This window comes from Sciurus vulgaris (genome assembly GCF_902686455.1).
Source record: "Sciurus vulgaris genome assembly, chromosome: 1".
In the NCBI taxonomy this organism is placed as follows: domain Eukaryota; kingdom Metazoa; phylum Chordata; class Mammalia; order Rodentia; family Sciuridae; genus Sciurus; species Sciurus vulgaris.
The window spans coordinates 145,646,359-145,666,412 of NC_136461.1; the positions used below are offsets into that span (position 1 = coordinate 145,646,359).

At 37.6% G+C, this 20,054-nt stretch overlaps 1 protein-coding gene across 1 annotated transcript in view; it reads left to right on the top strand.

The window, feature by feature from the left end:
* LOC306641205 (uncharacterized protein C8orf34 homolog) overlaps positions 1-20,054 on the top strand; it is a 490,512-nt gene that overhangs the window by 196,900 nt on the left and 273,558 nt on the right. Inside the window, 1 exon segment of the mRNA XM_079106179.1 lies at positions 15,247-15,275. Coding sequence (XP_078962305.1) covers positions 15,247-15,275 — 29 coding nt within the window.

Sequence of the window (20,054 nt, forward strand, 5' to 3'; positions counted from 1 at the left end):
TTGCTACCCAGTTCAAATGTATATCTGATAGCTTCTTCATTCTTCTTTTTTGAAAAACATAATTTTATATCTTTCTCAGGAGTAAACATGCTCACTGTGTCCATTATTCTTGGCTGTGTCTGAAATTTCACAGGTGGTAACTGGGCCAGATTCTCAGAATCCTTTCAGAGCCTAGCACAATGCCTTGTAATTTATTTATTTATTTTTTAACAAAAGCATTAATTCTATAATCAGAAGACCTGGCTAGAGGTTTTGCTGTGCCTTTAATGGCACAGTGGCCTCAACTAATCACTGGACCTCCTTGAACCTTGGTTCTCTCATCTCCAGAGAAGAAAGCTATGACTGTGTCTCCTTTCTGTTAGGTGCAGAGGCTTAAAATATCATATACATCCCATGAAAATTTTAAATAAATGCTATTTTCATGAGAGCAGCTGAACAAGTATTTTGATTTGATGAATGCTCCCTCTGTATGTAGATCTGCATACGTGCTTCCTGATTTCAGTGGTTAGTTCACGGTGTCCCTCTCTTTCTCTGATGCTTTAAGTGCGTATCAAAAAAGTGGATACCTTTAGAAGCACATTGATGTCAGAGTCTCACTAAAATTTTCCTTTGGTGCCATGGAATATTCAGGATTCTGTGACTGAGGTTGTAGCTCAGAGGTAGATTGCTTGCCTAGCATGTGTGAAGTTCTGAGTTCAGTCCTGAGCACTGAAAAATTTTAAAAGATTATGAAATGATTGTCACTTTTTTTGCTTTTAGATAGTATAGTTAAAATTATTTCATGAATTGTAACAGAGGTAAATATTGTCCCTTGGTAGGTTTTGGGAGAAGTTTTATTATGTTGTGATTATGTATGGTATATGGTATTGCATTTTATTTTATATACATTTATACATATACTATGCATTATATATATTTATATGCACTTATACAAGTATAATTTTCATACCTCTTTATTTAGAACTCAATCAAGCCTTTTTAAGACTTTTGTGAAATGAAACCTTTTCAGAAGCTAAGCTGCATTATAATAGGATCTTAAAACTTTCCCATTAGTAGAAACCCTCTGGATAGGATTTAAGAAAGCCTGGCTTTTGGCTAGATTTTATTTTTGGAGAAAATAACAATAAAGTGAGTTTTCAGCTTATTACTATATTATGTTCATGAAAAGAACTTGATCCTATTAATATGGCAAAGGCCCCTATTAATATTTCTAAAGCTTACCCTTTGGAGCAGAGCCTGTGGCTCTTCACAGCCTCTCCTTTAAGAAAAGAAGAGTGATTGAGGAATGTGCCTGATTATTACATAGAACTTCAAATATACTGTCAGTCAACTTTTGTCCTTTAAAATATAATGATCTTACAAACACTTGCTGTACTGTTGTTAATTTGTAGTGCTACTTGGTCTGTCCCCCAAATTTTTATTACTGTGGATAACTATTTCAATTGCATACCTACCCAGATTTGCAACAGAAGTGTCAGAGTTCAAATGTTGTCTGGATGTGACCTTGCAGGCTGTTTTGGTCTATTCAGGCTGCTATAGCAAAATGCACGAAATCAGCGGCTTTCAAATACAAATGAAGGCTGGGAAGTACAGGATCAAGGCACTAACAAATTTGGAGTTTGGTGAGGGTCCATTTCTTTCTTTATAGTTGGTGGTTTCTCTCTGCCAGGGCAGGTCTGTGGGACCTCCCTTATATGGGCATGAATCCCATTTCCAAGGGAGAAACCCTAAATACCTAATCACCTCCCAGATCCTACCTCCTGACCCTGTCACACTGGGGATTAGGTTTTAACATATGAATTTGGAGGGGGCACAAACATTTAGACATTTAGGTGATGTCTTACAACTGAGTCCTGTGATCAGAAGCCCATGATGGGCTTGTTTAATACTTCAGGACAATCTGGAGAAATGATAAATGCTTAGGGCAGTCCATGTCCAGCAGAGTAGATGGGGGGCAGATCTGGGACATTGCTCTTGGAACAAAGTCAGGGTCAAGCAAGCTAGCAGGAGAGTCAGTGGCTGGACCTGAAGGAAGTGTAAGTCAGCTCCTGTGTTTGTGATGGGTACTGTGTCTGGATTTGGTTGGTGGTTTTAAAGGACTCTATTTTGTGAGAGTATGGTGGGGGACTTATATGAGAGTAGCAAGAGAGTAGCAAGCTTTTGACTGATCTCCTAATTTTAATAGTCTTTAAGGAGAGGTTGCTCTGATTTTTCTTGGTTATACATTCTATTAAAATCCTACATATTTTGGAAGTATTATCTTTTAGTAGCTTTGATAGCAAATACTCTTATATATCCCCCCAAATGGCAGAGTTGTTTCAGCCTGGCAGCCATCAGACTATAGTGTTGGTCTCATGGGGAGAAATATCACTTATCTCCCCTAAATTTATTTGAGTACCTTCTGAACAAATTGATACTTTCTTTGAATGACTTAATTTTCAGTATGGAGTTTTAACATTGAATCTTTGTCTTAGGCCCAACATGTTCATAGCTAACTTATCAATAGAACTGCCATGGTCTGTATAAATTAATACAAATGCATATTTATTATTATAATTATTTTATAGTCTGATTATCCAAATTCAGCAATTTAATCACAAACTTAGATCTAGCATCATTTAGAAGCAGGACATATATCATTCTTCTTTGAATCAGTTTGGAAGCTCTATCTTCGATTAGTAACTTTCCTGCCTGTGTTACTCAACTCTCCATACTGTGAGAAAATCAACTTAAAGGAGAAGAGATTTACTTTGGCTCACTTTTTCAGATTTTTCAGTTCATGATCTGCTGGTTCCATTGCTTTTGGTCTTGTGGCAGAATACCACGGTAAGGAGCAGGCGATAGAACAAAGCTGCCCACCTCATGGTATCCAGGAAAGAGAAGCGAGGTGGGGGGAGGGAGAGGTTTTATAAAAAAGTCCCTCCACCAAAACCCATTAAACTGTGAATCCATAAAAGGATTAATCCATTCCCGAGGCCAGAACCCTTATGATCCAATCACCTCTCCAAAGTCCTACCTCTGACCACTGCTGTGTGGGGTACCCTGCCTTCAACACATGAGCTTTTAGGGGACATTTATGATCCACACCATAACACTGCCCATTGTTTTGATTATTAGGAAGACACAGGGGATGGTATTTTCTTCCAGGTATCATAAAAAAAAAAATTTCAGTGCCTTGATATTGTCCACCTTTCTCTTCAGTATCAAAGCTATTGATTGGAAAGATTGAAAGCTTTTGACCGATCTCTAATTTTAATAGTCTTTAAGGAGAGCTTGCTCCGATTTTCTTGGTTATACATTCTATAAAAATCCTACATATTTTAGAAGTATTATTGTTTAGTTCCTTTATTAGCAAATAATCTTTTATATACCCCCAAATGGCAGAGTTGTTTCAGCCTGGCAGCTATCAGACTATAGAGACTTATATACCACACTCACTCACATGTAAGGCAGGGCTCCAGTGATCCAGTTGGCGAATATGATTTTGATTTCATTAATAACCATACCAAGCTCTCTCTCTGACTAACTGCAAGCTTTTCCGTGCAATGTGTTATCTTCAAGTCAGTCTTGAACTGTGACAGTCTTTGTGATATTGCTCCACTGTGAAGATAGATGTGTTAGAATGACTTATCCTGGCTTATCATGCCACATCGTCATAATGTGGTAGATCGGGTGGGATTATCCCTTTGTAGCATTCTGAACTTTCTTCAGACAATGATTCTCTTCTCCCATGAGCTTCGGACTTATACGCATTTCTTTCAGGGTTTGCCTCCATCTGGCTTTCAACCAGTAAGAAACATTGCTTTTGAATAGGAAAGTTGTGAAGATGCAAGACCTTCATGCCCCCAAATAATGCCTCTTGCAGTAAGTGTGATTGAAAGGCCTCAGGGCAGCATCCTTCCAGGTGGTTGCTAATCAGGGTCCATCATGTCTTTACTGTCTGTACTAATTAACCTTAGTCAGTCGGTTAAGGTGCTGTCTGTCAGATTTCTCCACTGCAAAGTTAGACTCTTTCCCTTCATTGATAATAAATATCTTGGAAAAATACAAAAATACTTGGAGTCTAAAACATCCAGTTTCTTTTCATGCTTTTAACCTGCATGTGCCAGGCTGATTTCAATCCCCAGTAACAAACCAAACCAAACCAAACCAAACCAAACCAAACCAACCAACAAACCAAAAAAATCCACAAACACAAACAAAAACAGGAAAAAAAAACAAACAAACCCAAAACAAAACCCTCAATATTTGCTCAATATTTTGATGAGTTAAGTGGTCTTTTTGATGATGTGCTAAGTTTAGCATCTTTCCTGTAACAGTTACTACTATGGCTTTCTAAAGGTAATTTAGTGTTTCTCTCATTTTTTTTTAGTAAAAAGAAAGACAGAAAGATTTCTAAGCATTCCTGTTACAGGGCCTATTCACCTTTGCCTGTGACTAGCTAGATGTCTTTCAATATTTAGATATGGATACGAATATGTATGCCAATTTGAGTATAAATGTCAATATACATAATTGTCTATCGATGAGTACTGTACAAGGAGACTATCCTCAAAGCCAATTATCACTGATTTTTCTTGGTTTTGAAAATGCTGAATTTGCCAGATTAAATTTATTCAGTAGTTTCCTTAATAAATAATATAGCTGGGTGCAATAGCACATGCCTGTAATCCCAGTGACTCTAAAGACTGAGGCAGTTTGGATGTAACTCAGTGGTAGAGCACCCCTGGGTTCAAGTCCCCTCTCCCTTGTACCATACACACATACGCACAAAATTAAAAAAAGAAAAAAAAAAAAAAAAGAAAAGAAATAATATCTAAAAGGAAAAATTTATTAAAATGCCTTAATATTGCTTTTCTATCTACAGTTTTCCTAATTGTGTTTTCAACCTAATTCACAGACATATTCTGAAATCTAACAAAGTATCTTCAGAGCTTTGTGCTTCGATAAAACTATGAGGCAACATTATTAATAATTAATACATTGAAATGGTCTAATCCCTTAAAAATAAATAATTTTGCTCTGTACAATCCTTTGTGGAGCTAGATGCATGTATATGTAAGTAACTAATCAATAATTGTAGGAGACTTTTTCAGAGGATGAAAGCAAATGGTATACTTTTGATAGACATTTGTTTTGTCATTCTGAATTCATCTCTGTTAAAGAGCATCTATCTCACTTAACTATACTGCAGCCTCCCCCAACACACGTTTGAACCTGCAAAGCATAAACTCAATGTTAGGTCTACATTTTTTAAAGTGTGGATTTTTTAATATCGTATGCACTCTATGTTACCTCCTTTTCCAACAGCCCAAGGTACATCACCCAAAGAGGTACCAGTGCTGTCATGGAGTGAACTAAAAGATAACCTGAACTCTGCTCTGCAAATTCTGGGCTTCCAGTTCTGAGTATACCATTGAGACTATTCCTCACTTTCTGGCCCTGTAAAATGAAAATACTTACATTACATTAGCATAAAGAATCCCTTTTACTCTCACAAGGCTTTGTGTTGATGTTGGATAATTAGTAGTCCCAGGTTACACTGTGCTTTTGGCTTAGAGACCGTAGTGGGACAAGCTTGCATTCTTTCTACCTCACTCTTCTTACTCTGCTCCTCCTGTATTTGGACTTCCGGGATATCTCCTGTGTATTGGTCCTCATTCTTCTCCATTTCTCTGTGGTCTTTTTTTAGGTTGTGAATAACATAATGCTATATCCTGGTGAAACGATAAAGAAAGTTGGGCTCATGGATCTGATTCAAGGTTGAAGGGCTGTATCTAGTGCATTGTCAGAATCCTGGGCAGCACAGGGCCTCACATGGTCAGAGTCAGAGAGTGTGGCAGAGACCTAACCAAACAGGCTTTTAGAGCAGACCCACTCTTGAGAAAACCCATTAACCCTTTTACATATGAATCACACAAATGAATTAATCCATTCTTGACGACAGAGGCCTAAATGCCTCTCTAGTGTCCCACCTGATCACACCTCTTAATATCTCATAATGGGGATGAAATTTTAACGTGAGTTTCAGAGGGGACAAACCATATTCAAACCTTATTAGCACTCGCCTACTTCTGGTCTTCCCTTCTTTTCTGCCCAGTCTAGACAGGGGATCAGTTTTACCAATACGCTCATTTTATTCTTTTTTCATCATTCTGTCACATCATCTTCTTATGAAATTCCCATCTTTGAATAAATGCTACAGCTCTCATCTCTTCTTTGCAGGTAAGTCTGAGAATCCCTGGAAAATTGACACATAGAAGCTGAACATTATGTCGATTTTTCATAGTTTTCAACACCATCACTCATTTTTGGTCGGTCTCTTCCTCTCTCTGCTCTCTCTGCAACCCCAAAAGCAACATCCAAGAATCTGCAAACCCCAACTCACTCCCTGCCTGTCTACGCAAAAATCTGGCTCTAATTCCACAGAACTTTGATTATAAAATGTGATCTCATTCCACCTTCCCCTCTCCCTACCTATACCCCTAAGGGCACCCTACCTATCCTGTCCTTCCTCCATTCGAAGAGGAGAAGGCATTTCTCTTGTTTAAGTCCAGCTCTGCACCCATGGTTTGATTCCATTTCCTGCTACTCCTCTGAGAGCTTCTGATTGCATCAGTTATTTTGTCTTTTTTGAATTTGTAAACCTTTTAAATCCCAGCTAAACCAGTGATTAATTTTGTGACCTTGGAAAGATTTCCTAACCTTTGTGTCAGTTACCATTACAGTAGAATTGCAATATGTAATGATGGCACCTACTGCTTAGGGTTTTTATGCAAATCAAATGAGACAGTATATTTAAAATGCTTAGTATGGGTGTCTGGTGTGTGATAATTGCTAATTAAATGTTAGATTTTTTTCTTACAGTTCTCTCCATGCCTTATAGATTATCACAAATTTAGTGGCTTTAAACATTCAGAGGCTGTAGTGTAGCTCGGTGGCAGAGTGCTTGCTGGCATGTGTGAGGGCCTCGGTTCAGTGCCAGCACCATAATCAATAGCAAAACCCTACAGATTTATTATCTTACAGTTTCTGTGGGGGGATTATGGGTACGAGCTGCTTAGGTTTTAAACAGGTAGAAATTAAGGTGGGGACTGGGGCTGAGATCTCATTTGAGACGTGGGATTCTCTTTCAGTCTTCTTTAGTTTATTGGCTAAATTCAGTTCTTGCTGTTGAAGGACTGAGATCTCTTTTCTCACTGACTGCTGAAAGGGGCTGCTCTCAGAAGTGAAAGCCCATTCTGAGGTCGTTGCCTGTAGCTTTCTATTCTCACCACTGCAGTTTATTTCCCTCAGGCCATGATGGAGCATCACTCTGAAACTTCACCTTCTTTTAAAGGGTATACCTGATTGGGTCAGGACCATGTAGGTTAATCCCCCTCTGATTTACACAAAATCTACTGTGTAGTATTCTATTCAACAGAGTGATGTTACTTCCTACTCAGGAGTCCCACTTAAGAGTCAATGGGAAAGAATCCCACAAATGTGGATCTTGGAGGTCATTTTAGAATTATGTCTCCTCCAGCCATTATTACTCTTCCTGCTATTTATTTCTGTGACATGGTCCAGCTAAGCACTGCCCAAAAGAGATGTAACATGAGCCACATGTGTGATTTTATATTTTCAAGCAAGCAAACATGAAAGAAAAGCAAAGGAAATATGAAATAATTTAAACTCAACGTATCCAAATTATTTTCTCTTGTATTATCTCAATGATTATTTTTATTATATATATATGTATACATATTTTTTAATAGTGTCTTCAGACTGAATTTTAATTCAGAGCACCTCTCAGTTTGGTCTAGTCACATTTCAAGTGTTCAGTAGCCACATGATGAGTGGATACCATATTGGATGACGCATCTCTATCCGTGTTGGAAACAAACAAAACAGAAACTCTTCCTGAGTTGGAGTTAACTTTGAACAGCATCATGTTTCCTTCTCCCTTTTTTATACAAACTTTCAAAAAAAAATAGTTAGTGCTTCCTGGCTGTGCTCACTCGTCTTCCTTTTAGTTCTCTGAGCAATTATATTATCCCAATCCTTCTACTGAATCTTTTCTCACCATGGTCACCAATTGATTCCAGGTTGCCAAATGGAGTGAACGTTTTTCTAGTCCTCATCATACAAAATTGCTCTGGTAGTTTTTGCACTGCAGATTACTCTTTCTTCAGATTCTCTGACTTCCTGCTTCCCGGGACCTGGCACTCACTTGATCCCTGGACTCGATGACACCAGTTCTTAGGACTTACCCAAGAGTTCTTTCTTTCCTGATGTTTTTAATACTGTTCCCATAGTTCACTTGGCCTCTGTTTTTCCATGTGCTCTCTTTTTTCAACTAATCCACCTTCATCATTTAATTATCATTCCTACACAAGTAAATCAAATGTGTATATTATCCATCCAGACCTTTTAGACTTTATACTTAAATTCTTGATGCATATCTCCATTTGGATATTCCACTGCCACATTAAACTCAAGATATTCAAGTGGCTTACACCTTCCTATTCAACATGACCTTTTTTCCTCATCCTGTGTCTTAGGTGGTAGTACAAGAGCTTACCAATTCATCCGAACTGAAAACCTTTTAGATATCCCTCTCTGTCCTTTTTTGGTGGGTGGTGGTACCAGGGATTGAACTCAGGGGCACGCAACCACTTAGCCAGCCATTTTTTGTATTTTATTTAGAGACAGGGTCTCACTGAGGTGCTTAGTGCCTTGCTGTTGCTGAGGCTGGCTTTGAATTTGTGATCCTCTTGCCTCAGCCTCCTGAGCTACTGGGATTACAGGTGTGCACCACCATGCCTGGCCTCCCTCTCTCTTTTATTGTTCACAATAATTAGTTACCAAACCTTGGTTGGAAACTAGTCAAGGTCTCTGAAATCTGTCTTGGATCTGATTCTTTTCTGTACTTCATGGGTATCCTCTAATGAACATTTCTGACCAGATCATTGTTCCATCATCATTTAATATGTTCTATTTCATTCCTGTCCTGTGCAAGAAAAAAACAGGTATATTTTCTGATTTAGGTTTATGGCTGATTGACTTGTCATAGACTTTTGCTAGGGGAGTTTCATGGACAAAAACCCTCTGTGACCTAATACAATGTAAATATTTTCTCACTCAGGGAAGAGCTTGATGTGGTGTTCCAGGGATGCAGACTGTGTTCATCCTGTTATTATGCCATCTTCAACACATGCCTTTCAAGGTTGCTGTAGATGAATAAAGAGATGGTGGAGCATGTTAGAAGGAGGTTTCTAATGCCTAGGCATGGAAGTGGTGTGCACAATGCCTGCCCAAATTCTACAGCCATCTGCAGAATAGGTAGCCTAGCTTGTGTGCCCAGGAGAGGCACGGAAATGGTTTAGAAATGAATAACCAGTCTTGCCCACTCTCAAATTGGTTTTGCTATTTCTCTCATAAACTCGAACTGCAGGTGTACTTGATCTAAAGTGAAAACCTGACACTTTTTTTCAGGTATTCAATGGCTCTTTTTAAAACCTCAGAGGAAGTGCTCTGTGATCTAGCCCTTTATCAGATCTCTTATGTTGTCTCCCGTGTGTCTTATGCAGCATGCTCACTTGATGTTCCTCCTTGTCATGTTGTTGTTTCATGTGTTGGTTTTTGCCTTTCCCACACCCTGAAATCTCACCTGACTTCCTTCCACTTCTTCCCTTCCTAAAAAGCTGAATCTACTCTTCTCTTTAGTCTCAGATCAAATATGTCCTCCAAGATGATCTCCCTGTAGCTGTCCTTCTCTGGGCTGGGTTTGCTGTCCCTCTTTTTGACCTTCTATACATTTCTGTGAACACACATGTCTCTGTCTCTTCTCGGGACTTCGAGGTTCCTGAGGGCAGGGTCCCTCTGCTCTTAAATTCCCCAGGACTTGGAGGACCAGAAGTAGGAAATTAGCCCTGAAGTCATTCATGGACAGCTGAATACCTGAAGAAGCCTGAAACCAAGTGGTAGCCATAGGATGGAAAAGAAGAGTGGGTTAACAAAACAGACGATTCTGTGACTAAGACTTAATTGACTGATATGAAAAAAGGGTGAAAATAGAGATTAGAATGTGTTCAGCTCTTTGACTCTGTTTTTGCTTATAATCAAGATGACTGGGTACCTCCTCCACCTCATGAAGAAATCAAGGGGGTTGAGGATTGGAGGAGTGTTATGCTTCAAAGTCCAGTTTTAATACTCTGGTGCATCTGAATGGAGTGACCACTGTCTTCTGTTCCCAGGAATCACTACATGTAGGAGACAGCCATGTGGGGCAGAGGTTTGGTTAGGGTTATAGATGTGGGAGTCTTCAGTCCCTAGGTAAGGCACACACAAAATCAACTTTGGAGATTATGTGTAAAAAGGGATCTGACTGAGGAAACTGAAAAGAAATTTTCATAAAAGTGGGATGAAAACCAAGATAGAAAATCATAGTATTCAAAGTGGCAGATAAATTCTTTAAGAAAAAGATGGAAACATGCATTGTGTATGCAGCTGTCTCCAAGCTGTGCCTCTGTTGTTTACTGCAGAGGGATTCTAATTTTTGAAAAGTTGGAAAGTAAGCCACTTTCCCTAGAGAAATGGATAAATCATTGTCCATGCCCACAGTGCTACCTCTGGTTTCATTTGCCTACTTTTGTTCAAGGGTAACCAACTGAGGATAGAATCCCTCAATTCCTAGTAGGAACCCCCTTTTCTCTAAGACCAATTAGCAGCCTGTCTAAAGAGTGTTTAATGGACAGATGACCTGGCCAAGGGTAGGTTGCTCATCCATTTGTTGATATGATTGTTACTTCCACAGGTTTTTGCTTTAACATTATTCATTGTACTCAGTGGTATAATCTAACTCCAAAAAATAAGCCTTGATTGTAGTATTTGGCAATTTCCATGGTGTAAATATTTCCATAACTAATTTAAGCTATCAACATGACATCACTGAATGACACATTGAAAGGGAGGTGTGGCATTGCTTCTCAAACCAGTGTGGACCAACTCCAGCACAAAACCAGTATTTCCATGTTACACACACTGTTTCTCTATGTGTGCATTCTTTCACAATGGGAAAAAGCCTTTTTTAAAGAGGAAGAATTGGGAGAGTCTAAGTCTCTACATTATACTATCACTGAGTTTCTCCCAGTTGGGAAATAGGTTTTAGAGAAGTAGTTAGTAGAGTTTCATATTACATGAATTTTATGTCCTACTTTCATGAAATGAATTACACTGACTAAAGTCCATTTCCTGTAGCTACAGTGTTTCTAATTCAAGGGGTAAGCTGATGCCTGGAAAGATGGAAGTCTTGATAAAAACATACAACTCTTGCTTTCTTGGTAGAACACAGTTCAACTCTGGGGATGCATGGAAGGTGTTTGGAATAAATTCCTGATACCTCTGAACCACTCAGGAGATTAGAATAAATGGGAAGTCCCAGAAAGGAAAGCACACAAATGGAAAATATTGAGATAGGTTTCCACAGCAGAGGAGTCAGGAAATGTGCCTTTGCAGTGCCTGTGGGTGTGGTGCCTTTTCATTTAGAAGAGAAGCTGACTTTCTGAGAGAACTCATTTTCCCCATTTCTTCCAGGCAGCTCATTTCTCTAGTTGGGTGCCATCACTACTCTAAGCCACGCCTCCTTCACTGCTCTGATGGGACATTTCCTTTGAGCTCTCAGCTTGACTTTTAGACAGACCACATGTTCCCTCTTTATCAAGTGTCCCACACTTAAATCCTGGGCTTATTTTCTTATATTTCATAGCAAGCCACTGCATTTTTCTCTTGCATATTTTCTCTTCACTACGTACAACCAATCTCTAGAAACCTTAAAAATCTCGGGACTGGGATTGTGGCTCAGTAGTAGAGCACTTGACTAGCATGTGTGAGGCACTGGGTTCGACCCTCAGCACCACATAAATAAATAAATAAATAAATAAATAAATAAATAAATAAATAAATAAATAAAAGTATGTGACCATCTACAACTAAAAATATTTTAAAAAATAATCTCAAAGTATCCAAGCTCAGTGGCACATGCCTCTAATCCCGATGGCTCAGGAGGCTGAGGCAGGAGGATTGCAGGTTCAAAGCCAGCCCCTGCAGCTGAGTGAGACCCTAAGCAATTTAGCGAGATCCTATTTCAAAAAAAAAAAAAAAAAAAAAAAATGGGTTGGTGATATGGCTCAGTGGTTAAGCACACCTGGGTTCAATGCCTGGTACCAAAAAAAAAAAAAAAAAACCTCAGTGTAAGATATGATCACTTCAAGAGTTAATGAAATAACTAAAAATTCATAAGCTTTTCTTAGGAAATAACAGTGGGTATTCTGCTAAATCCTAGAATGAATATCCTGGCTACTCTATGTAAATGGTTCCCATTAGAGCTTCATGCTTCTGTGAAATGTTGTATTAAAACTCTTTCAACTACTTTTAATGAGTGTATGCTTTGATTAAAAATGAAATGAAAAAGTGAAAAATATCCAAGGCAGTTTGACATCAATAATATAAAGCTGAAAGAATTATATATAGTAGAAAGAAGATTTATTTGAATACTTTCTGAGGCAAAGTCATCAAAATATGTAAATATTAAGAAAATACGATAATAGATATCTGAACAAAATATGGTCAGACCAAACACTTGGAATAATTAGAGGCATAATTCTTTCTCCAAACCAAATTATCCAGTTAGCTAGTTTGGGTTTTATTGTGGGGCACATCATTTCTTATACTGAAATATATCTTCAGAACAGCATTTCCCTCCATCTCCATTCCCCACTGCTGAAAAATTTCAGCACTGCAAAACAGCTCACGATGCTTGGTAAAATTGAGAGGAGCTAGTACTATGTGACACAGTTTGACTACTCACTTTTTTTTTTTTAATTACTTGCCAGTTCTTGGCTGTATTCTAAGTGATATATTGCGGCTATCTTTGTGAATAATGGATTCATAAATCTGAGGTGAAAAAGAAATTTAAAGATCAGCTGATAGCTTTCTAAAAATTGGATGAGAACACTCATTTTTGTCAGGTTCAAGGGCATTAGTGCAGCAAGTTTAAAAAAGAAAATCAAGAGCATTTCAAAAATCCCAGACAATTGAACAATGGTTTATTTAATTCCAGATAGCTAAGCTTTATGGCTTTGAGAAGGAGAATTTTATTTACTATCATCTACTTTCTCTCTAAAATAGATTTCCTTCAAATATTTATATTTAAATAAGACATTCAGTCTTATTCTTGATTCCTGTTGGAAAGGAATATTTTCGTAGAATTATACTAGATGTTAATATAAGCATATGAAATATATGTTCTTCTTTTATAAACTGGAATAATGTATTTTAAATCATCTGTAGTCTGTGACATAAACAATTTGGAATGTCTAAGTTCTTACATTTTCTTGAAATCTGTGTTATTAACAATGAACTTTTGTAATTCTCTGCATTTTTTAAACCCAAACATTCATAGATATGCAACTTATGTTATGCCTTTAGAAATGTTTATTTTTGCCCAGAAAGCTCTGGGGTCTCTTGTATTTCATGCCTCCTCCTCCCTGAATGTGGTATCTTCATATCTGAGTTCTCTCCCACTGCCCACACACCCGCCATAGGACCCAGGTTGGGTGCTAGCCTTCCATGAAGTCTTTTCTTCTTGAATTTCTTGAAGGAGCTGCCTTCATGATTCAGGGAGTCCTTGAAAAATGTTAAGCTCAGGTCAATGCAGTCCCTGAATTGGGAACTAGACTCTCTTTTAGTGTAGTGACACATTAAAAAATCTTAATTACCAGTAACTTGTACCAAAAAAGAATTTCACAGATTATTGCTATGAAAAATGCTCTCAAATATGCTAGATGTATCTATAAGGGGAAGAATGGTGCCATTTTTTAAGATGAAGTAGAAGATTTTTTTTTTTTTTTCTGCTCTGTGTGAATCGCTACCTTTCTAGGAACAGGCAGAGCGTCCTCTGCATCCTCTGCAGAGATTCCACAGGTGTCTAAGCTGGGTGAGGTCTGAACTCTAAAATGGCTCTTTACTCAGGTTTGTTTTCAGGCTTTCTTTTCCAACTCAGCTCATTCTTTCTTACTCTTCATGGTCAAATTAATTTCAGCTTCAAATTCTGTTATTTTCTCTTTGTTCCCTTGGATTGCAAACCTGAGACCTTTCTTTGTTTCCTGACCAATGCCCCACTGGAGTTTGACCAGCTCTCCCTGCTTGCTATCCTAAACCTGAGGGCTGGCCACTTCTGCTCCAGTGCCAGACACACTATTCAGTCCTGGACAAACAATTGTTCAAAACAAAAAAAGTGGAACAACAAAAAGAAAGTGAGTTGGAAGGAGGATGTCTTTAGTCTGACATGTTGAGACTGAACTGAAATGCCTGCAGGAATTCAGGAAGAAGCCTGTGCTGGCAATGAAGATTTGAGGGACCTCACCATGTAGAGAAATAAGCATGTTGAGTATTGGTTAGATTACTAGGATGAGGTAAGTGCATTAAAGGACAAAAAGACATCTTGGTGCAGAGTACTTGGTATTTTAGGAAAGAATCCCCCCTGCTCAAAAAAGAGAACCCTTATAATGTAAGAGACAATGACAGAAAAGAGGGCAGCATTTCAAGAAAGAAAATGGGGTTAATAGAGTCTGTCAACCCAGATAAATAAGGACTCACAGTCTTTACTGACTGAATAATTTTGGAGGAATGATAAAGATAGAAATCAGACTGACAAGCGGGAGGTGTATGCGCAGGGTGAGAAAGAGAACTCGTGAGGACAAATCATTTATTCATTGGCTCAAGAAGTTGTCAATCTAAGGACCTTAAATTTTCTATAGTGTTTCCACGTAAGAAAAATAAGGAAATTAAAATTTATACTCTCCAACTACCATTCTGCCTTGATACGTACTGCATCGTCTTAAAAGTCTAAATCAATTCTTAAGGAACAAAATTATAACACACCAAGTTGTACTTGATTGTCATCCTAACATAAAGGTGTCTCTGCAGTTGTTTACTCTGCCTCTGCCAACCTGTAAGAGATGGGTATTTGTTTGCTGTCCTTTGGTAGCTTGCCCTGTTTCTGCATTCATGTTCACTTCAATTCCTAATTTGTTTCCATTAGTGGAAAGGAAATGCTGCATCATTTTGAAGAACAAATGAAAAGAAAACATGAGAATGGGAAATGTACTAGTTTTACAGATGAACTTTTGTTTTTGCTTTTAATGTTGGGTTATTGAAGATCGCTTCTAAAATTTTTTTCTGTAACTCTCTTTTGAATCCCAGGTATTGCGATTTCAGATGAACTCGATAAGGTAAGTTGAACTCCATCCCTAATGCAAACAGAATGTGTAATTTATGTTTTAATTCACTGTCCAAATTAAGGTTAAAACCTAAAAATGTCAAAACATAATTTAAGTGTTAACAGTTTAAAACTTTCAAAGTTGTGTAGATTGTCTTATGAAAATTATTGCATTAAATATGTTTTACCCATTCTTTGGAGTCAAGGCCTTTGAAATTTGGTTATAGAGAACAGAACCACTAGGTAGCTGCGTTATAAATGAAAACTAGCAACATTCTATTATGTAGATTGTTTGGAGTTTGGCTGTATCTAAATTATGATGATGGTGATGCAGACACTTGTAATTTTCTACTGGTACCATTTGGAAAACTTAGTTGTTAAGTTTGGTCCCTTGTTTTGGTTTTCCAATATGCCAAGAGAATATGAAGATTTGAACTGTGGTAGTTGTGAAGTTGGTGGGAAGAGGTATGGTTAGGAATGTGTTTTAACAGCAGGGTCAGTAGCGCCACCAATGAGCTGTAGAAGAAATCGGTCAAAGATGATTCCTTGATCTGAGAAAATGAGCAATGAGATGAACTGTAGTGCTGCTTGCCAAAACTGGAAAAATCTAGGGAAAGATCAAATTTGTCAGGTTGAGAATAACATCAAGAGTTCTCTTTAGGATCATTTATTTTGAGTTGTCTATTAAGTATGTTTGTGTGAGTTGATGCTTTATGAGAGAGATTTGATTCACTGGGTTAGAAGTTTTCAAATTTTTATTTTAGTCTCAGGACCCCTTTTATAAATTACAGAGGAAACCAAACAATTATGCCAGTTATATCCATCAATATTTGCCATGTTAGAAATTAAAACTCATAAAATTTCGCATTTATATCATTTTAAAAACAGTAGTGATTAAAACCATTACACTAACGAAAATAACATACATTTTTGAAAATGCTTTATTTCCCAAAGCAAAATAATTAGTGAGAAAGTTAACTTGTTCACATTTTTGAAAACGTCTTTAATGTCTGACTCTGTTGAAAACTGTTGAATTTCCTTATCTGTTTGTGTATTAAATCTGTTATAATTTTTGGATGAAAAAAATCTTGCTTTAGCAATAGTTAGAAAAGGGAGAAGCACTTAGAAATACTCATCATTAATATTTATTGACTATCAGTCCAGATATCTCTCTAAACAAAAAAATATATTGAAATCTGGCTTGGTGCCTAGGTACATAGATTGAAAGACCATGATAGAAATTATTGTACAAAATTGGAATCCTATAGATTATGACACTTTAAGCTACAATATAAAAATTCTATTGTTTTAACAGAAATAAAGTTAGTATTCTATCTGAAATGGGAATATACCTATTGAATTTTGTACCAAGAAAATGCATTTCTGACTCACTAAAAAATGAATAAAATATATGGATATATGTTAATAATACTAATAATTCACTTCTAATGCCATGCAAAACTAGATCTTGATTATACAGAATAGCAGATGTGGTCTTTTGGCTTTCTTCAGCAACTCCTGCCCTGTTCTGTGTGTCCCTCATTGGTTTGCCCTGTTAGTGTCCTTTAGCCATGACCTTCTTTACAGTTTTCAGACACTTAAGATTTCCATGTCTTGCATTTGTGGACTATGTTCATTTTAAGTTTTAGATATACTCATCATCACTTCTAAATTCATCTACTTTTCCCAATGTAGTCTGCAAAACCCTGACCCACTGATTCATAAAATATCTTGTGTGGGGTTGTTCCTCTTCTTGGTTCTCTTCTCCTCTTTTCCCTGTGTTCTGACTTGCAGTTGCATTGGTGTCTATACCATTTTGGTGAGAAAAAGAACCTTTATTATTTATTCTTTGTGCTGATATGGATGTAGCTTTCACCAGGTAAGTTTGAATACCCTGACGCTTGGTTAAGCCCCCTCCTCAGGACATATCCTTCCCCTCACACTCTCTTCTCAGCCTTAGGTCAGGGAGGTGTCCATTTAATGAAATTGAAAAACAGTGCCAGTTTTCGTTTACTCACATAATATTTCTATTTTTGAAAATGTTATGGAAATTCCTAAAATATATTGCACATTTATTTTCATTTTTATTGAGGAAGTTAAAACTTGTCATAAATAACATTTTTATTGAAAAACATTTAGGTTAGTACAAAAAAAAAATTGATCCTACTCTTACATTTGATTTTCAAGGGTGCCAGGGCCATGGCCACCATCCTTTGTTTGCCCGGAGAGGACCCTGGGCTGAGTGGGAGAACCTGTCCTATAGCACCCCCTGGTGACCAAGAAGCTCACAGTCCCAAATTTTCCTGAATAGACAGAAGCGAAGCTCAGAGGGCTGCCAAGGAACAGCCAGTCAGAATGGTGTGCAGTTCGTGTTGGCCTGGCACCTGTGTTTTTAATGTAATAATAAAAGTAATTCCAGATCCTTTAGTCTTCCTGTAATGTTTTTGGGGGTTTATTAAAGATGCATTCTTCTTAACCTTTTTAAAAGATCGCTCATTTATTCTCACATTACAATTCAACTGTCATTTTGCTGAAATCATTTTTTTTCTGTGACTTTAAAGTTAGTTTACAAATTCTGATAAAAGTAATAAGAATTTTTAATTCTCCTTAAATGAAAAAATAAACAGTAATGTTACAGTAAAGGCCTTTTTAAAATTGTGGGAACACTATGGTTTCTCTTTAGTCTTTTCATTTCCTTCGTTAGCCACTGTTTCGGTTTTCCGTGATTTTTTAATAAATTCAAACTACAAAAATTTATTATCTTACAGTTCTGTGGTTTAGAAGTTCAATATGAGTTTCTCTGAGGTAACATCAAGGTGTTCCTTGGGGCTGCAGTCCTTCCTGAAGGTTCTGTTTCCCTGCTTTTTCCAATTGTGGAGGTTGTTCTCTTCTTTAGTGCCTGGTCCCCTTGCTGTACCCTAAGAGCCAGCAATGTCTCATCTCTCACTTCACATAGGAAAGGCTCTTTGCTTTTCTGGAATCATGTTAGCTTGGGACCACATGGCTAATCCAGATAATCTTCCGATCTCAAGGACTTCAACTTTAATCATGTAAAGTTCTTTTGGCTATGTTTGTAATATATTTATTATCACTGCCATTATTTATTATCCTGTCATTTACTAGCTATGTGACCCACAGGTTTTAAGGATTAGCATGTGGACATTTTTGAGAAGTCATTATTTTGCCTATTCAGCCACTATCCAAGTTCACATGGTAGTACTCTTCATATATATGAGTATGAATATGTATTAATATATATAATTTACAGTATATAATCAATATAGTTATCAATATATAAATATATTGATTTTACTTATATATATTTATACGTATAATATTCAGGCTCCTGTAATTTGCCAGCCCAGTTCCCTGTTACTAAGGCATTGTGATCCATCCCTCAACTGCCGTGAATGTTGGGTGCTTATGAACTCGCTCTTCTCCTGAGAGTTGTCTCAATCCAGTGGGATTCAGCCTGACCAGAGATCCCTAAGTTGGTCCTCAGCCCATGACTGACAGGTCTCTGAGCTGTTGTCTAGGTTCCAAAGTTCCCTATGGGATCTGTTTGAAAGGAGCCTTAAGCCAAAGCACATCATTGTCTAGCTTTTCTGTCTTCTGCTTCCTTCGTGTTTTAGTCAGGTGTTCTGCTGCGGTGACTAAAAGATCTGACCAGGACCATTTTAAAAGAGGAAAAGGCTCACAATTTCAGAGGTATTATAGTTCATAGAAGACGGGCTCCTTTCCTTGGAGCTTGAGGTGAGGCTGAACATCTTAAAGGCAGAGTGTGGCAGAGGGAAGAAGCTGGCTGTCATCAGGAAGCAGAGAGAGACTCCACGTGCCAGATACAAATATATACCCCATAGCCACGCCCCAGTTCCCACCTCTTCTAACCACACCCTAACATTTCAATTAATCCCATCAGGGATTGGCTCACTGATTAGGTTAAGACTCTCAAAACCCAATCATTTCTCCTCTGAACCTTTCTGCATTGTCTCACTCGTGAGTTTTTGGGGGACACCTCACATCCAAACCATAACACTTCACTTTATCAAAGGTTTCACTTGAGAGAACCCCTCAATAAATCACTTTCTCAGTCTCTGATTCTAGGAAACCCTAAGATGAAGTACCAAAGGAACGTTCCTAAAGCAGAATCCTGTGAAAATTTTTCCCAGACTCCTTGCTACCTGCCAAATTAAGTACAGATTTGATACACTAGAATTAAGTCTTCATCTGTGCTCACATCTGTATTTTAGATTTTATTTCCCTTTTCTTCTCTATTTAGACTCTGCACTGAACCTAATACCATACTGTACTCTGTGTAATATTTAGGTGTTTTCATAACTATTAAAATGACAGTAATTTCCCACTATAAAATAATTGAGGTAGATAGCTAGACTTTCCCAAATATGAAACATTTCAAAGTAGTATATGGGAAAATCATTTCTAAAGGAAAAGAACATAGGGAAAAATAAATCTCCTGCACAAAATGCAGGTTTGAGGTTCTGTAGTGTTGTTGCAGTTCTGCCATGATTAAATTTTTTTGTTGTTTGTTTTTTTTTATTTTTACTGTACTGGAACTCAAACCCAGGCCTCATGCATGCTAGACAAGCAGTCTACCGTTGAACTACATTCCCAGCACACAGTTGAACTTTTTGTTAGTCCATAGGATCACAGCAAAACAGTTGTTCATGGGGAAACTAATCATTCCTTCTACTGAATTGTGAGAAAATTGTCTTCCATTTATCATTTTGGAGCAGATGCTGTAATCAACAATGTTCTTGAAAATATTCTTATA